Consider the following 15,687-nt stretch of genomic DNA (forward strand, 5'->3'; position numbering starts at 1 on the left):
AATCTGTTTCCCAGATGGATCACTGATGCTGAAAATACTTCACATCTCACAACCAGAACCAATGCTACATCCATAAGCCATACCAACAACCTCCAATAGATGAAGGAAAGAGAAAACTTTACCTGAGGGGAACACCTCTTCCTGTGACTGCTTTAGTCGCCTCCTCTCTCTTGCTGATAATGGTCGATCCTTTTAAAGAAAGTCCGTTACTTTCATTCCTTCTCACTATTTTTAGAACACCTGGAATGCGTGACATTATCATCCGGCACTATAGGACAGGCCTTCCACAGGCCTTTAAAGGAACGTGTTTGAAACCAGTCATATCCTGGTTACAACTACTAGCTAGAATGATCAGAACACTCATTTCTGGGAAGTACTCATTTTTGGAAGGGTAAACGGAAAATTTTGCATTTCCTACATTCAGAATCTACTTTGGTCTCCTTAATTAAGTGGAAGCAACCATCACTGGAACTATAGAATCTGTCCATTTCAATGAAAGCTTCTGCTGAGAATCACAAATTTGTCCCCTCCATTGTTTGGCAAAAGGCAGGGCTAAGATGTTTTAACAGAAAACTTCACAATATATATAGGATTTTTACAACCAAAAAGTTTTATAAGAAGGTTGAAACAAACCCAATATACACTCCAACAAACCTTGGATGATGGCACCTCCCTGCTGCTCGAACAGCTCACAGTAGACCCAATGACCACTTTACTTTGATTTTCAGCATCTTTTTGTGATAATGTGATATCCGTTTTTCCAATAGTGGGAAGAGAAGGCAAAAGTCGAGGAGGAGCCTCTTGGAACTTAAATAATTAAAAAGGGGAGGTGGGAATTATCAGTTTCATATACAACCATTTCCAAAGTTCCCCTACCAGTAAGTCTCCTATGTATTTGGCAGTGATTTGCTCTCAAGAACTTCAAAACATTGCATTTTATTGGAAAGAAACTCTGCCAAAAGTAAATTACCATCTGAGAAGCTTATAGACAGGGTGCTTGTGAAAGAAATGAGGTGTAGACATGATTCTATGCAGAAGATAAGGGAGAAACTATTCATCAGTATAACACAGGAGGGATCAGAGAAATACTCTTGTTAGCCTGTTCCTTTAACTCTCAAGAGGATTTGTCCATTTTTGATGGAAAAGATAAGATCTTTACTCTGTTTCCAACTCACTGACATTTGAAAACTAATATTTAGCATCTTGCCATTGCTACCCCTCTCCATATGTTCCCTGCATTTCTTATGTGTCTTTTTGGCAACTGTTAGTCATTCTAAATAAAGTCTATTTCCCAAGCAACAGCACAGTGACTTACTTCAAAGAGATCTCCGCTGACCTGTGTCCTTTCCCCACTGTGTTCCGGGTGTTCTCTTTTCTTCTGTCGTCGTTGTCGAGAGAGGGAAGGCTCAGACCTGGAGCTGTGTGGCTGTAAACCTGGGTTGGTCCTGTCTGGTTTTTCTAGAACACATTCACCAGCAACTTGATCCTTAAGAATAATGAAATTAAACAAACAAAAAAGAAAACAGAATAATGAGATAGTCTTGAACTTCCAAGTGACCAAACTATTTTAAAATTATAAATGGAAATGAGGAGTGTCTTTATCAAAATGAATGCTCATTTGCAGTGTGGACAGGCAAAGACAAAATGCTGACATTGGTTATCCACATTTTCTGGCTTTTTTTCCTCTTTTTCCAAATAAAAGTAAGTATTTTAATTACATTACTCAGATTGTTATTAACCCAAACTACTGACGTTTGATTCATGTTTTAAAAAAATACTTCTTTTCATAACTTTTAATAGGATTTGTATTCAGAAAACTAGGAAACGTTTTAAATGAAATCCAATTTAATATATACATACTTCCCAAGTAAATATCAGTTATTTGGATACACCCTAAAAAGCACCAAGAAAACAGCACTGGGTTTGGAGTCAAATGGAATCCTATCTGAGAAACTTAATACTCCTGAACCTCAGTTTCCTCCTCGATAAAGCGGTATAATGCCTCACACACACTGCCTGACTGAAGCAGGCTGGAGGAGATGGTGCATTCAAGTACTTAGGACTCTGTCTAGCACATACTAGATGCTCAAAAAACAGGAGCTATTCCTAGCAGTAGTGATGATAAGGTAAATTACCTTCTAAGTTATAAAGATCACAAAGGACTTAGTATTTTATTTGGATAGCTGGTTTTAGAAACAAATGCATACAAATTATTAAAACAAAATAGATTTTTACATTTCTTTTTTCTCCATTTTTTTTTTTTAAGAGAGAGACAGGGAGAGTATGCACAAGCAGGGAAGAGAAGCAGAGAGAGAGAGAGAGAGAGAGAGAGAGAGAGAGAGAGAGAGAGAATCCTCAAATCCCCAGCAGGCTCCATGCTGAGTGTGGAGCCCAAAGCAGGGCTCAATCCCACAACCTTGGGATCATGACCCCAACTGAAATCAAGAATCAGATGCTCAACCAACTGAACCACCCAGGTGCCCTTTATGTTTACTTCTTAAACAATTTTTAAGTATCAGAACATCTGACAGATGGACACTGGTAATTGAATCTCATTCAAGCAGCACATTTTTATCAAGAGCCCCTGTGTGGTACATTTTAGAAAGAAAAACAAAAAATGCAATGTTAATACAAGGTGAGGTTGCTTTAAAAAAATTTTTTTTATGTTTATTTATTTATTTTTTGAGAGACAGAGAGAGTATGTAAGCAGGGGAAGGCAGAGAGAGAGAGAGAGAGAGAGAGAGAGAGAGAGAGAGAGAGAATCCCAAGCAGGCTCCATGCTGTCAGCACAGAGCCCAACATGGGGCTTGAACTCACAAACGATGAGATCATGACCTGAGCCAAAATCAAGAGGCAGACACTTAACCAAGTCCTGCCACCCAGGAGTCCCGCCCTGAGGTTGCTTTCTAAGAGTCATTATCATCTACCATTTAGGTTCTCTGCCAAACACAAACTAACAACTCCTGTAAGAAAATAATTTGTAAATTTATTATTTCGAGTCCATGTAACATTATAGAAAAAATATAGCAAATGATTACATGTTTACAATATTATACAATAAGCTGGCTGAACAAGGAGACCCTGATAATAAATAGTGATATAATTCTGGACAGTGAAATAAATTTTTCTCTGCTGATAAGTACAGGATGTTCAAATAAAGTTTATACAGATACAAGAATGACAGAACAAATGACTTAAGCAATTCATTTCTCAATGAAATCCAATTGGTCCTAAAAAACTTCTACCTTTATCAATAAAAACAGTAACAACAACAACAACAAAAAAGAGGAAATGCTAGACATCAAGTTCTATCAGAGAAACAAAAAACCCGTGTGATATATTATATGTAAAAAAAAGATAGTGATCAGGAACAAGACAAAGATGTCCACCTTCACTGCTTCTACTCAATACCATACTGGAGGTTCTAGCCAGGGCAATTAGGCAAGGAAAAGAAATAAAGGCAACCACATCTGAAAAGAAGAAATAAAACCATCTCCATTTGCAGATAATATGATATTGTATTCAGAAAATCCTACAGTTCATTATAAAAAAATTATTAAAGGGGGTCTGGGTGGCTCAGTCCGTTAAGCATCCAACTCTTGATTTTGGCTCAGGTCATAATCTCACGGTTTGTGAGATCAGGCCCGGTATCGGGCTCTATGCTGGCGGCACAGAGCCTGCTTAGGATTCTCTCTCTCCCTCTCTCTCTGCCCCTCACCTGCTTGCACTCTCTCTCAAAATAAACATTAAAAAAATTATTAGAACCAATAGAGAATAGATGAGTTCAAGGTTGTAGGACATAGGGCCGATATGCAAAAATCAACTGTATTTCTATACACAAGCAAAGAACACTATGAAGATAAAATTAAGACAACTCCATTTATAGTAGTATCAAAAGGAATAAAATATTTAAAAATGAATTTAATAAAAGAAGTGCAAGGCTTGAACACTAAACAGCAAAAAGTCTGTTAAAGACCTAAATAAATAGAAAGATATCTCATGTTAATGGACTGTAAGACTTAAATATTAAGATAGCAATACTCTGGAAATGATCTACAGATTCAATGCCTATTGAAATCTCAGCCCATTTTGCAGAAATTAACAAGCTGGTCTTAAAATGGAAATGCAAAGGACCCCAAATAGCCAAAACAATACTAAGAAATAATAAAGTTGGGGGTGACTGGGTGGCCCAGTCAGTTAAGTGACTGACTTCAGCTCAGGTCACGGTCTCATGGTTCATGAGTTTGAGCCCTGTATTGGGTTATCTGCTCTCAGCACATAGCCTGCTTTGGATCCTCTGTCTCCCTCTGTCTCTGTCCCTCCCCTGCATATGTGCACACATGTGTGCACACTCTCTTTCCCGAAAATAAACATTTAAAAAAGAAAGTTGAAAGACTTCAACTTCTCTACAATAATTAAGACTGTGTTACTGACAGGGGGCAGACATACAGATCAACAGAACAGAACTACAAGTCTAGAAATAAGCCATTACATTTATAGTCTATTGATTTTCAACAAGAATGCCCAGACAATTCAATGGAGAAAGAATAATCTTTTAATGAATGGTGCTAAGACAAGCTGATGTTCATACGAAAGTATGAAGCTGGACCCCTTCTTCACACCATACACAAAAATTTAACTCAAATGGGTCACAGACTTAAATGTAAGAGCTAAAACTATACACTCTTAGAAGAAAACATAGGGATAGGTATCCATAACACCAAAGCACAAGTGACAAAAGAAAAAATAGACAAAACCAGACTGCATCAAAATTACAAACTCTTGTGCTTCAAAGGATACCATCGAGAAAATGAAGAGAACTCACAGAAAGGGAAATAATATCTTCAAATCTTATACCTGGTAAGGGACTGACATCTAGAATAAAGAACTCTTACAATTCAACAATAAAAAGATAAATAAACCAATTAAAAAGTGGGCAAAGCATCTGAAACAGTACTTCTCCAAAGTAGGTATACAGAAGGCCAATAAGCACATGAAAAGATGCTGAACACAGTCATTAGGGAGATGCAAATCAAAACCACTGTAAGATACCACTTCACACTCACTAAGATAAGCTAGGAAAAAAATAAAACAAAACAGAAAATAGCAAGTATTGGTGAGGATGTGGAGAAACTGCAACTCTTGTATATTGTTGGGAAGTAAAATGATGCAGTTGCTTTGGAAAACAGTTTTAGAGTTCCTCAAAAAGTTAAACATAGAATTAGCATACGTAAGACCCTGCAATTCCACTTAGATACATACCCAAGAGAACTGAAAACGTACGTCCACACAAAAACTTATGTGTAAGAATGTTCATAACAGAATCACCCATAGTAACCAAAAACTGAAAACAACCCAAATGTTCATCAACTGATGAATGAACAAATAAAACATGGTATATACATACAGTGAATTTATTTGGCAATTTAAAAAGGAATGAAATACTGGTATATGCTACAACATGAAGAAATCTTGAAAACATTATGCTAAGTAAAAGAAGCCAGACCACAAAAGTCCCTAAATTTATGATCCTATTTCTAGGCCTACCTCATTTCATTATACTCCACTTAATTGCACTTCACAGATACTGTATTTTTTACAAACAGAAAGTCTGTGGTAGCTCTGCAATGACCAAGTCTATCGGCACCATTCTTTCCAACGGCATTTTCTTGCTTTATGACTCTGTCACGTTTTGGTAATTCTCACAATATTTCAAATGTTCAATAGTATAATAGTTGTTATGGTGATCTGTGATCTGTGGTGTTACTATTGTAGTTGTTTTGGTGCACCACAAATTGTGCCCATAAAAGATGGAGAACTTAACTGATAAATGCGTGTGTTATGATTGCTCCACCTACTGGCCATTCCCCCACCTCTCTCCATCTTCTTGGGACTTCTAACTCCCTGAGACACAACGATATGAAAATTAGGCCAATTACTAACACTACGATGGCTTCTAAGTGTTCAAGGAAAAGGAAGGGTCAACCAATGTATCAAAAACTTCACTGCTGTCTTATTTAAAGAAATTGCCACAGTCACCCTAACCCTTCAGCACCTACGGCATTGGTCAGTACTCATCAACATTGAGGTAGGACCCTCCACCAGCAAAAAGATTACGATTTCCTGAAAGCTCAGATGATGGTTAGACTATAATGTAAACATAACTCTTACATGCACCAGGAAACCAAAAATTTCATGTGATACCGGTACCGCAATGTTCGCTTTATTGCAATGATCTGTAATTGAACCTGCAATATCTCTGAAGTATGCCTGTACATGAAATGCTCAGAATAAGCAAATCCATATAAATAATGGTTGCACGGGCTAGAGAGTGACTATTAGTGGGTATAGGGTTTATTTTTGAGGCTATAAAAATGTTCTGGGGCAGCTGGGTGGCTCAGTCCATTAAGTCTCTGACTCTTGATTTCGGCTCAGGTCACAATCTCATGGTGGTGGGATTAAGCCCCTAGTTGGGCTCCATGCTGAGTGTGGGGCCTGCTTGGGACTCTCTCTCTCCCTCTGCCCCTCCTCCCCTGCTCCTGCTTGCATGCACGCTCTCGGTCTCTCAAAAAAGAAAATAAACATTACAAAAAATGTTTGGGAATAAGACAGTATGATTGTATAACTCTATAAACAGACTAAAAATCATTGAATTAGTACTGTGAAATTAGAAAAAAATGAAAGAAGTATATCTGAATATAATTTGAGAGCCAAGCAGAACACATAATTTTATCTACAAAGTACTAAGAATCCCAGTGTCCAAACAAAGAAAGCTTAAGACTTCTGTCTAATGACTTTAAGTGACAAAAGCATTACACGTGGGCTTTTCCACAAAAATAAAATTTTATTAGAAACATTTGAATATAAATGTATAAAATAGTTTTATATATCTATATAAAAATGATATCAAATATATTTAGCATATTATAAAAACAGTTAATATACAACTTAAATATATTTTTAGAATATTTTACATATAAAAACATAAAGTTCACCAAATGTTCTGGCTTTCTCTCTAATCCTCAGCTATTGCCATGCTTCATTTAACTCGGGCTTCTTTCCAAATTCAAGTAAAAGTTAACCTTTAAATTTACTCAGAACAGTCTCTTAGTATCAAAATCCTTTTGCTCATTTGCTTTTCTCCTTCTTTTCTTTCCCCTTTGGTTCCAATACATATATATATTTTTTTATTCTTAAGAAATGAGATCAATCACTAACTTTTCAAGAGCAAGAAGAAATGTGATGTTACCTACTTGTTGGAACTACCCATCCATGTGGAGGCTTACGGAAGAGTGACAAAAAAATGGGACAAAACATACAAGTACCCTGCTTCCACCAAATACCCTATGCCAGGGCACAGAAGGGATCTAAGAAGCCCTGGGTCCTATCCTTTAGTTTGTGTAATGTTTATTTAAAAAGAAAATTTTTTTAATGTTTATTTATTTTTGAAGGAGAGAGAGAGACAGAGAGTGAGCAGGGGAGGGGCAGAGAGAGAGGGAGACACAGAATCCAGAGCAGGCTCCAGGCTCTGAGCTGTCAGCATAGAGCCCAAAATGGGGCTCAAACTCACGAGCCACAAGATCATGACCTGAGCCAAAGTCAGATGCTTAACCGACTGAGCCACCCAAGCACCCCAGTTTGTGGAATGTTTAAACTGGTACACAGAGGAACTAACTTTCCCAAAACACCAACTAGAACAGGACAAACAACACGAGCCACACCTTCATAACTGCACTTTCCAGTCATCTCTCTGAAACCAACACCTCATGCGTATCACTCACCTGGTCTTTTGGCTTTTGGTCTGTGTTTAGGAGTTGCAGAGGATTCAGTCGGTCATTCCTTCCCCCAGCAACATCACCAGAGGACCATGTGGGAATCAGGTTTCTGGGGTGAGTGCTGGGCTTCGTGCCATCCTGCAGCTTCTCCTTCACTTGAGAAATACCACATTTACCTTCTAGCTCATTCTCCCGAACTAAGCCATCTTTCAGTGAGTCCCTCCTTTCTGAAGGTAGGATGTCAATATTCACTCTACTGATCGTGGCTAGTGATTCTGCAGTATTGCTCACGTCCAGCTTGGAGGTATGGACTTTCAGACTTGCTGGTGACTTCAAGGGGCCAGTGACCATGGGTTTCTCCTGGGATAAATATTTGTCTTCACCCTGAGTGAAAATAGGCTTCTCATTTATTACAGCACTCCTCACACCCCATAAAATTAACTCAAAAGGAATGGCAGGTTCCTCAGAAGTTAAACATAGAATCATCACACAACCTGGGAATCTCACTCCTAGGTAAATATCTCGAAGAACTGAAAAGTAAGACTCAAACAGGTTATTTGCTCACCAGTGTTTAGAGCAGCGTTATTCACACTGGCCTAAAAGTGGAAACAACCTCAATGTCCATAAGCAGATGAATAAACAAAATATAATATACACATACAATGGAATATTATAAAGCCATTAAAAGGAGTGAAGTACTGACACATGCTATGACATGGGTGAACCTTGAAAACATGCTGAATGAAATAAGCAAGACACAAAAGGACAAATATCGTATGGTTAACTTATCTAGAACAGGTAAACTCCTAGAGATGGAAAGTAGATTAGAGGTTACCAGGGCCTGGGAACGGGAGGAATGGGAGACTATTGCTTAATGAGCACAGAGTTTGCTTGGAGCAATGAAAGGGTTTTGGAAGATAGCGGTGATGGTTGCACAACATTGTGAGTGTAGTTAAGGCCACTAAATTGTATGCTTAAAAATGGTTCAAAATGTCAAATTCTATGTCATAGATATTTCACAATAAAAGAAAATTTAAAAATTTAAAAATGAATCAGCAACCTAGATACAAGAGCTAAAATTATAAAACTCCTAGAAAAAAACATAGCCATATGTCATCATGAACTTGGATTTGGCACAGGATTCTTAGATAGGACACCAAAAGTACAAGCAACATAAGAAAAAAAAAAAAAAGATAAATTGGCTTTCATCAACATTAAAAACTTTTGTGTATAACTGGACATTATCAAGAAAGTAAAAAGCCAGGGCACCTGGGTGGCTCAGTCTGTTAAGCATCTGACTCTGGATTTTGGCTCAGGTCATGATCTCACAGTTTGTGAGTTCGAGCTCCGTGTCTGGCTCTACACTGCCAGTGTGGAGCCTGCTTGGAATTCTCCCCTCCCCTCCCCTCCCCTCCCTTCTCTCTCTCCCCCCTCTCTGCCCCTCCCCTGCTCATGTTCACTCTATCTCTCTTTCAAAACAAATAAATAAACTTAAAAGAAAAAAAAGTGGGGCGCCTGGGTGGCGCAGTCGGTTAAGCGTCCGACTTCAGCCAGGTCACGATCTTGCGGTACGTGAGTTCGAGCCCCGCGTCAGGCTCTGGGCTGATGGCTCGGAGCCTGGAGCCTGTTTCCGATTCTGTGTCTCCCTCTCTCTCTGCCCCTCCCCCGTTCATGCTCTGTCTCTCTGTCCCAAAAATAAATAAAAAACGTTGAAAAAAAAAATTTAAAAAAGAAAAAAAAGTAAAAAAGCCAAACTATATAGCATGGGAAGAAATATTCGTAAATCATATCTCTGATAAGGAGCTAGTGTCCAGAAAATAGAAAGAACTCTCAGACCTCAACAACAAAACTACAAAAAACTCAATTAAAAAACGGGCAAAGGGCTTAACAGACATTTCTTGAGGGAAGAAATACAAATGGTCAAGAAGCTTATGGGAAGGGACTCTATGTTATTGGTCATCAGGGAAATGCAAACCCAGACTACACTCAGCATTTCACATCCACTAGGATGGCTAGAATGAGAAAAGTAGAAAGTCACAGGAGCTGCTGAGGTTGTGGAGAAACCAGAACTCTTGTGGACTGCTGGTAGGAAAGTAAAATGGTGCAACCACTTTGGAGAACAGCATTGTGGTACCTCAGAAAGTAAACACAGAATTACCACATGACCCAGCAATTTCATTCCTACGTATATACGCAAAAGAACTGAGAACAGAGACTCAAAGACTTGTACCCAAATGTTCATACCAATAGCCAAAAGGTGGAAACAATTCAATACCCACCAGTGAATGACTGGATAAGCAAACTGTGGTGCACACATATAACAGAGTATCACTCAGACATAAAAACTGATGAAGTGCTGACACATGCTACCTCAAAAACATCATGCTGAATGAAAGAAGCCAGACGCGAAAAGTCACTTATTATATGGTTCCATTTATATGAAATACTTGGAGTAGGCAAATCCATAGAGACAGAAAACACATTGGTGGTTTCCAGGGACTGGATGGAACAGGGAATGAGGATGATTACTTAATGGTCTGGGGTTTCCTTCTGGGGTGATATGAAATGTTTTGGAACTAGATAGAGATGGGGGTTGCACAACATTGTGAATGTACTAAATGCAATTAATGGCTTACTTTAAAATGGTTAACTTGATGTTATGTAACTTGCTTTGAATACCTACTATTTTAATAGTTGCTAAAATACATACCCTTTAAAACGAAACATACCATTACATATGTCTTGGACCCCTCAGAAGAGTGAGGCTGGAGGGGAAAGACTTTATGATTTGATTCAGCCTTTCCAGAAACCACTGCAGCAACAGGTTTCGATTTAGAGTCACCATTTTTAATATTATTTTTGGAGGTCTTTCTTTATGAGGAAGAAAAGAAAAAAATTATCATCAGTATAGTGAAAATTAAAGGTTTTTACATATATGGAGAAATGTGTGTATGTATTATAAGAACCACAGAACTACTCCATTTAGAGAGAATAGTCTTCCAAAAACCAGGCAGCAGCATTCTGCAAAACACCTGACTGGTACTTTTGTTTTTAATGTTTATTTATTTATTTATTTTGAGAGACAGAGAGAGAGACAGAGAGACAGAGAGAGAGAGAGAGAGAGAGACTGTGAGCAGGGGAGGGGCAGAGAGAGAGAGAGAGAGAGAGAGAGAGAATCCTAAGCAAGCTCCGTGCTGCCAGCATACAGCCTGATGCAAGGGCTCAATCTCATGAAACATGAGGTCATGACCTGAGCCAAAATCCAGAGTTGGATGCTTAACCAGACTGAGCCACCCAGGCACCCCTGACCAGTACTCTTCAAAAACAATCAAGGTCATGAAAAACAAAGAAAGTGAGAAACTGTCACAGACACAAGGTGACTAAGGAGACAGGAGGACTAAATGTAGTATGATATCCTGGATTGGATCCTGGCAGAAAAAGGACATCAGTAGAAAAACTAGCGAAAGCCAAATAAAGTCTGGAGTTCAGTCAACAGTAAGGCACTGATGCCATTTATGGTATGTCAATGTTTACAACAGGAGAAACCGGGTGACGGGTATACATAAACTCTCTGCGTTCTCTCTGCAACTTGTCTGTAAATACAAGACTATTCCAAAATAAAAAATCTATGAGAAATTACCTTATGTACAGAAGAACCGGCATAATTTTCAAGTTTCATATGTTTGTGATTAAATCACAACTGCTTTGCCAAGTTTCAGAGTATGCTCAGCCTGGACTTGCAGAATAAAAGTGTAGAGGATTAATATCCCCAACTCTTTTAGTGTGACATTTCTACAACTGAGCTAACTAATGACCCTTTGGAGAATTCAATGGGAGGGTGAGACCAGTGCTGTGGAAGGCCAAAGGTCTGTTTGATGCCAAATTATAGACAATGTAAATAAAAAGATGGTCTTTCTTTATCCCCTGGGGCCTCTCTAGTATTGCTCTCAAATCTAACATGTCACAAGACACAGATCACGAAGCTCTTGTCCAGCCCTAACTCTTAGATCCTGAAACAGCTGTTTAGTGAAGGTAACACCTGCCAAAGAAACTTTTCTCTTGAGAAATTTATATGAGTGAAGAGGGAAACTTACAAAAGCTCTCAAATTTGAGCGCTCATTCTTAAACATGACTATTATCTTACATGGCACGTAATGTAAGAGGCTTCTTAGACAATCTCACTTTCATATGGTTTCTAAAATATATATTCTTTTGAAAGAATTGTAATTGATAGGTCTTGGAATCCTCTGAGGAATTTAAAGTCATTCTCTAAATGGTTCCTTATATTTCTGATTTTAGAAATTAAGTCAACCTCAACACATGCCATAATCACACAATTTTCCTTCATGTTTAAAAACAAAAAATCACCGGGCACCTGGGTGGCTCAGCCCATGAAGCATCTGACTCTTGATTTCGGCTCAGGTCATGATCTCGAGGTTCGTGAGTTCAAGCCCCTCGTCAGGCTCTCTGCTGACAGTACAGATTCTCTCTCCCCCTCTCTCTCTGCCCTCACCGGCTCGTTCGCATGCACTCTCTCACTCTCACTCTCTCAAAATAAATAAATAAACTTAAGAAAATAATAAATAAAAATTTAAAAATCACCATAAATTCTAACATACGAAAATTATACAAGCTACCTTCTTTTACTCCGTCTATCTAGCCACCTATTTGCAAGGGAAGTATCTTACGCCTTTGTGGCCTCCAAAAACAAAGAGATTTGGCGCTTTATGTAAGGCTGCCTCAGGATGCTCCTCACAGAGGGTCTTTCTTCAGGCCTTTTGCTCAGCATTGTTCTTATTAGTTCTGCTAGTTCTGGACTATAGTCTTTCGGCATCGGCGGCAGCTACAAAGAGAAATGATATCACAATTACTACTACGATCTTGTGAAGCAAAGTCTGAAAGAAAAGGTAGAGGTTTCCCAATATTATTGGAAATAATTACCCACAGGAGCATCCGACTTCAGCTCAAGGCACGAACTCACGGTTTGTGAGTTCGAGCCCCACATACAGCTCTCTGCTGTCAGCACAGAGCCACTTTGGATTCTCTGTCCCCACTTTCTCTCTGCCCCTCCCCTACTCATTCATTTTTTTTTCTCTCTCTCTTTCTCAAAACTAAACATTAAAAATAAATAAATAAAAATAAAAGTACCTGTGTATGTGCACGCCTAATAAAGACATGTATGTTTTCATATAGACAGGAAAATGCTAGGAAGGCTGCACACACAAGTGTTAGTAATGGTTATCTCCAGAGGATAGATGAGAATAGAAATAAATAAATATTTATTTAAATATAAAATATTTAAAATTATTTAAAATTATTAATTAAATAAATAATTATTCAAATTATTATTCAAAATTTTAAATTATAATTATTAAAATTGTGTGTTTTCAATATTTAAAATTATTTAAAATTATTTATTAAAATTATTTAAATTATTATTTAAATATTATTAAAATATTTAAAATTATTATTATTTAATAATAAAATTATTAAAATTATTTAAAATTATTTAAATTAAAATATTAAAAAAATTTTTTTTCAACGTTTATTTATTTTTGGGACAGAGAGAGACAGAGCATGAACGGGGGAGGGGCAGAGAGAGAGGGAGACACAGAATCGGAAACAGGCTCCAGGCTCTGAGCCATCAGCCCAGAGCCTGACGCGGGGCTCGAACTCCCGGACCGCGAGATCGTGACCTGGCTGAAGTCGGATGCCCAACCGACTGCGCCACCCAGGCGCCCCTAAATTAAAATATTTAAAATTATAAATAAAATTATAATTGTATTTATAAAATAAAATTATTAATTTAAATAAATTAAAATTATTTATTTATTCAATATTTAAAATTATTTAATTGGCATAATATTAAAATCAGTGAGTGGGTTATAGCTTTAAAACTTAAGGGTGTGTACAGATGCCTCACACTAGAGAGGACAACCAGACTTACGGAACTAACATAGAAAGTTGGCCACTCTGGTGTCTATGTTACACACATTGCTTTCTGCAGTTCTTTTTTTAAAAAAATTTTTTTTTTCAACGTTTATTTATTTTTGGGACAGAGAGAGACAGAGCATGAACGGGGGAGGGGCAGAGAGAGAGGGAGACACAGAATCGGAAACAGGCTCCAGGCTCTGAGCCGTCAGCACAGAGCCCGACGCGGGGCTCGAACTCACGGACCGCGAGATCGTGACCTGGCTGAAGTCGGACGCTTAACCGACTGCGCCACCCAGGCGCCCCTTCTGCAGTTCTTAACTGCTTACTTGTGATTGCGATAATCATCAAAGGAGCAACATGTTCAATGAGTAGACTCACTTTATTTTTATTTATTATTATTTTACATTGTTGCAAAGTGTCCTCCAATCACCAGCTACTGAGCAAGCTGGGAATAGAATGGGTACTTCTTGCCCAGAGTAGACTCATTTTAGGTGGGACTCATTTAACCCAAACTACTTATAAGATGCTACCAATATTCCCTCAGGGCACCTGCACATTCTGTGGTTACAAGGTAGAGGTTTTCAAAAAGCCAACTCTTCAGAACGATTAATCCACCTTCACAAATTAATATTAAAAAATATTAATCCCCTCTGTTTCTTTTTTTTAAATATACATATTTTAGAGAGAGAGAGAGAGAGAGACAAAGTGTGAGTGGGGAAGGGGCAGAGAGAGAGGGCAACACAGAAGCCAAAGCAGGCTCCAGGCCCTGATCTGTCAGCACAGAGCCCAATGTGGGGCTTGAACCCATGAGCCATACGATCATGACCTGAGTCGAAGTCGGACACTCAACTGACTGAGCCACCCAGGCACCCCTAATCCTGTCTGTTTCTAGTTCAACCTTCCCCATAGAAGGGACCTACCATTCTTACCTATCCAACTGACATCAATGATTACTCATTTTTGCCAATAGCTACTTACAAAGGTGCATTAAAGTAACTTTGCTCCAAATATTAAAACAATTAGTTCCAGAATATTCTTTACCTTTCCTTCAATAATCCGATAAACTAAAGAATTCATGTCTTTTGCATTGAAAGCATGCTTCAGGGTGGCCATTTCATAAACACAGCATCCCAGAGCCCAAACATCAGACTAGAAAAGAAAAACAGTAAACAGTTAAATGTCGGAATGCCTTACTTATATTTTACCTCTTAAAAAAACAAAAACAAAACCAGACATTTTCCTTGAGCCAATTCACAGATAATTCTTCTATCTGATGGGTTCTGAAGTTACGAATACTGTCCTAGAGACAAGGTGAACTGGCATATGCAGCCCAATCCTACCTTATAGTTGTAGGGTTTGTTTGAAAACAGTTCAGGGCTCATGTAATAAGGTGTGCCGATAAGAGTGCTGGCCATGTCACAGTGGTTCTCTAACACCCGGGCAATTCCCAAATCACCCACTTTGATGATGTTTGTTCTTGTCAGGAAGACATTTTGAGTTTTCAGATCTCGGTGAAGGATGTGTTTTTCATGTAAATACTGAGGACAGAAATAAAACTTCATTAAATATTAATATACTGACCTAGTTACTTATTCCTGTCTTCTTACATATCAGCAACAATTGCATGAGTTAAATAATCTCAGTTATCTACATAACAAAACACTATTGTTTTACAAAATCTCTAAACAAAAAGTCTGATTCACAACTTTCCAAAGCAAGGAATTAAGTTCCATGCATAGTGTGCCCAATAATCTTCAAAATTGTTCCCGGTGCCTTGACAATGTTACCATTTAGCATTAAATGGTTCCAGTTAAAATACACTTACAAATTCCCACTGAAGGTAGAAAGACAACTTGTACAGAGTCAGATACACATTCCCTCACACTCATGAAATCTTCAGCTTAATAACATTTTCAAATATAACAAGATAACTCTTATTTAGAGAGAGTACCTTAGAATTTAAACATGGTCAATCATT

At 38.1% G+C, this 15,687-nt stretch overlaps 1 protein-coding gene across 3 annotated transcripts in view; it reads right to left on the reverse strand.

Moving 5' to 3' along the window:
- Positions 1-15,687, reverse strand: part of NEK4 (NIMA related kinase 4) — a 51,692-nt gene that overhangs the window by 33,332 nt on the left and 2,673 nt on the right. For all 3 annotated transcript variants that reach the window (XM_047096352.1, XM_047096350.1, XM_047096351.1), the window contains exons 3-10: positions 15,050-15,247; positions 14,751-14,858; positions 12,464-12,618; positions 10,505-10,646; positions 7,782-8,159; positions 1,316-1,486; positions 655-807; positions 123-189 (exon numbers count right to left, since the gene is read on the reverse strand). In XM_047096352.1, the coding sequence (XP_046952308.1) occupies positions 123-189; positions 655-807; positions 1,316-1,486; positions 7,782-8,159; positions 10,505-10,646; positions 12,464-12,618; positions 14,751-14,858; positions 15,050-15,247 (1,372 nt within the window). The remainder of the gene's footprint in view (positions 1-122; positions 190-654; positions 808-1,315; positions 1,487-7,781; positions 8,160-10,504; positions 10,647-12,463; positions 12,619-14,750; positions 14,859-15,049; positions 15,248-15,687) is intronic.

The sequence above is a fragment of the Lynx rufus genome, unplaced genomic scaffold, assembly GCF_022079265.1.
Source record: "Lynx rufus isolate CCGP_SWC_20201006 ecotype Redwood Valley unplaced genomic scaffold, mLynRuf1.p SCAF_4, whole genome shotgun sequence".
Classification (NCBI taxonomy): domain Eukaryota; kingdom Metazoa; phylum Chordata; class Mammalia; order Carnivora; family Felidae; genus Lynx; species Lynx rufus.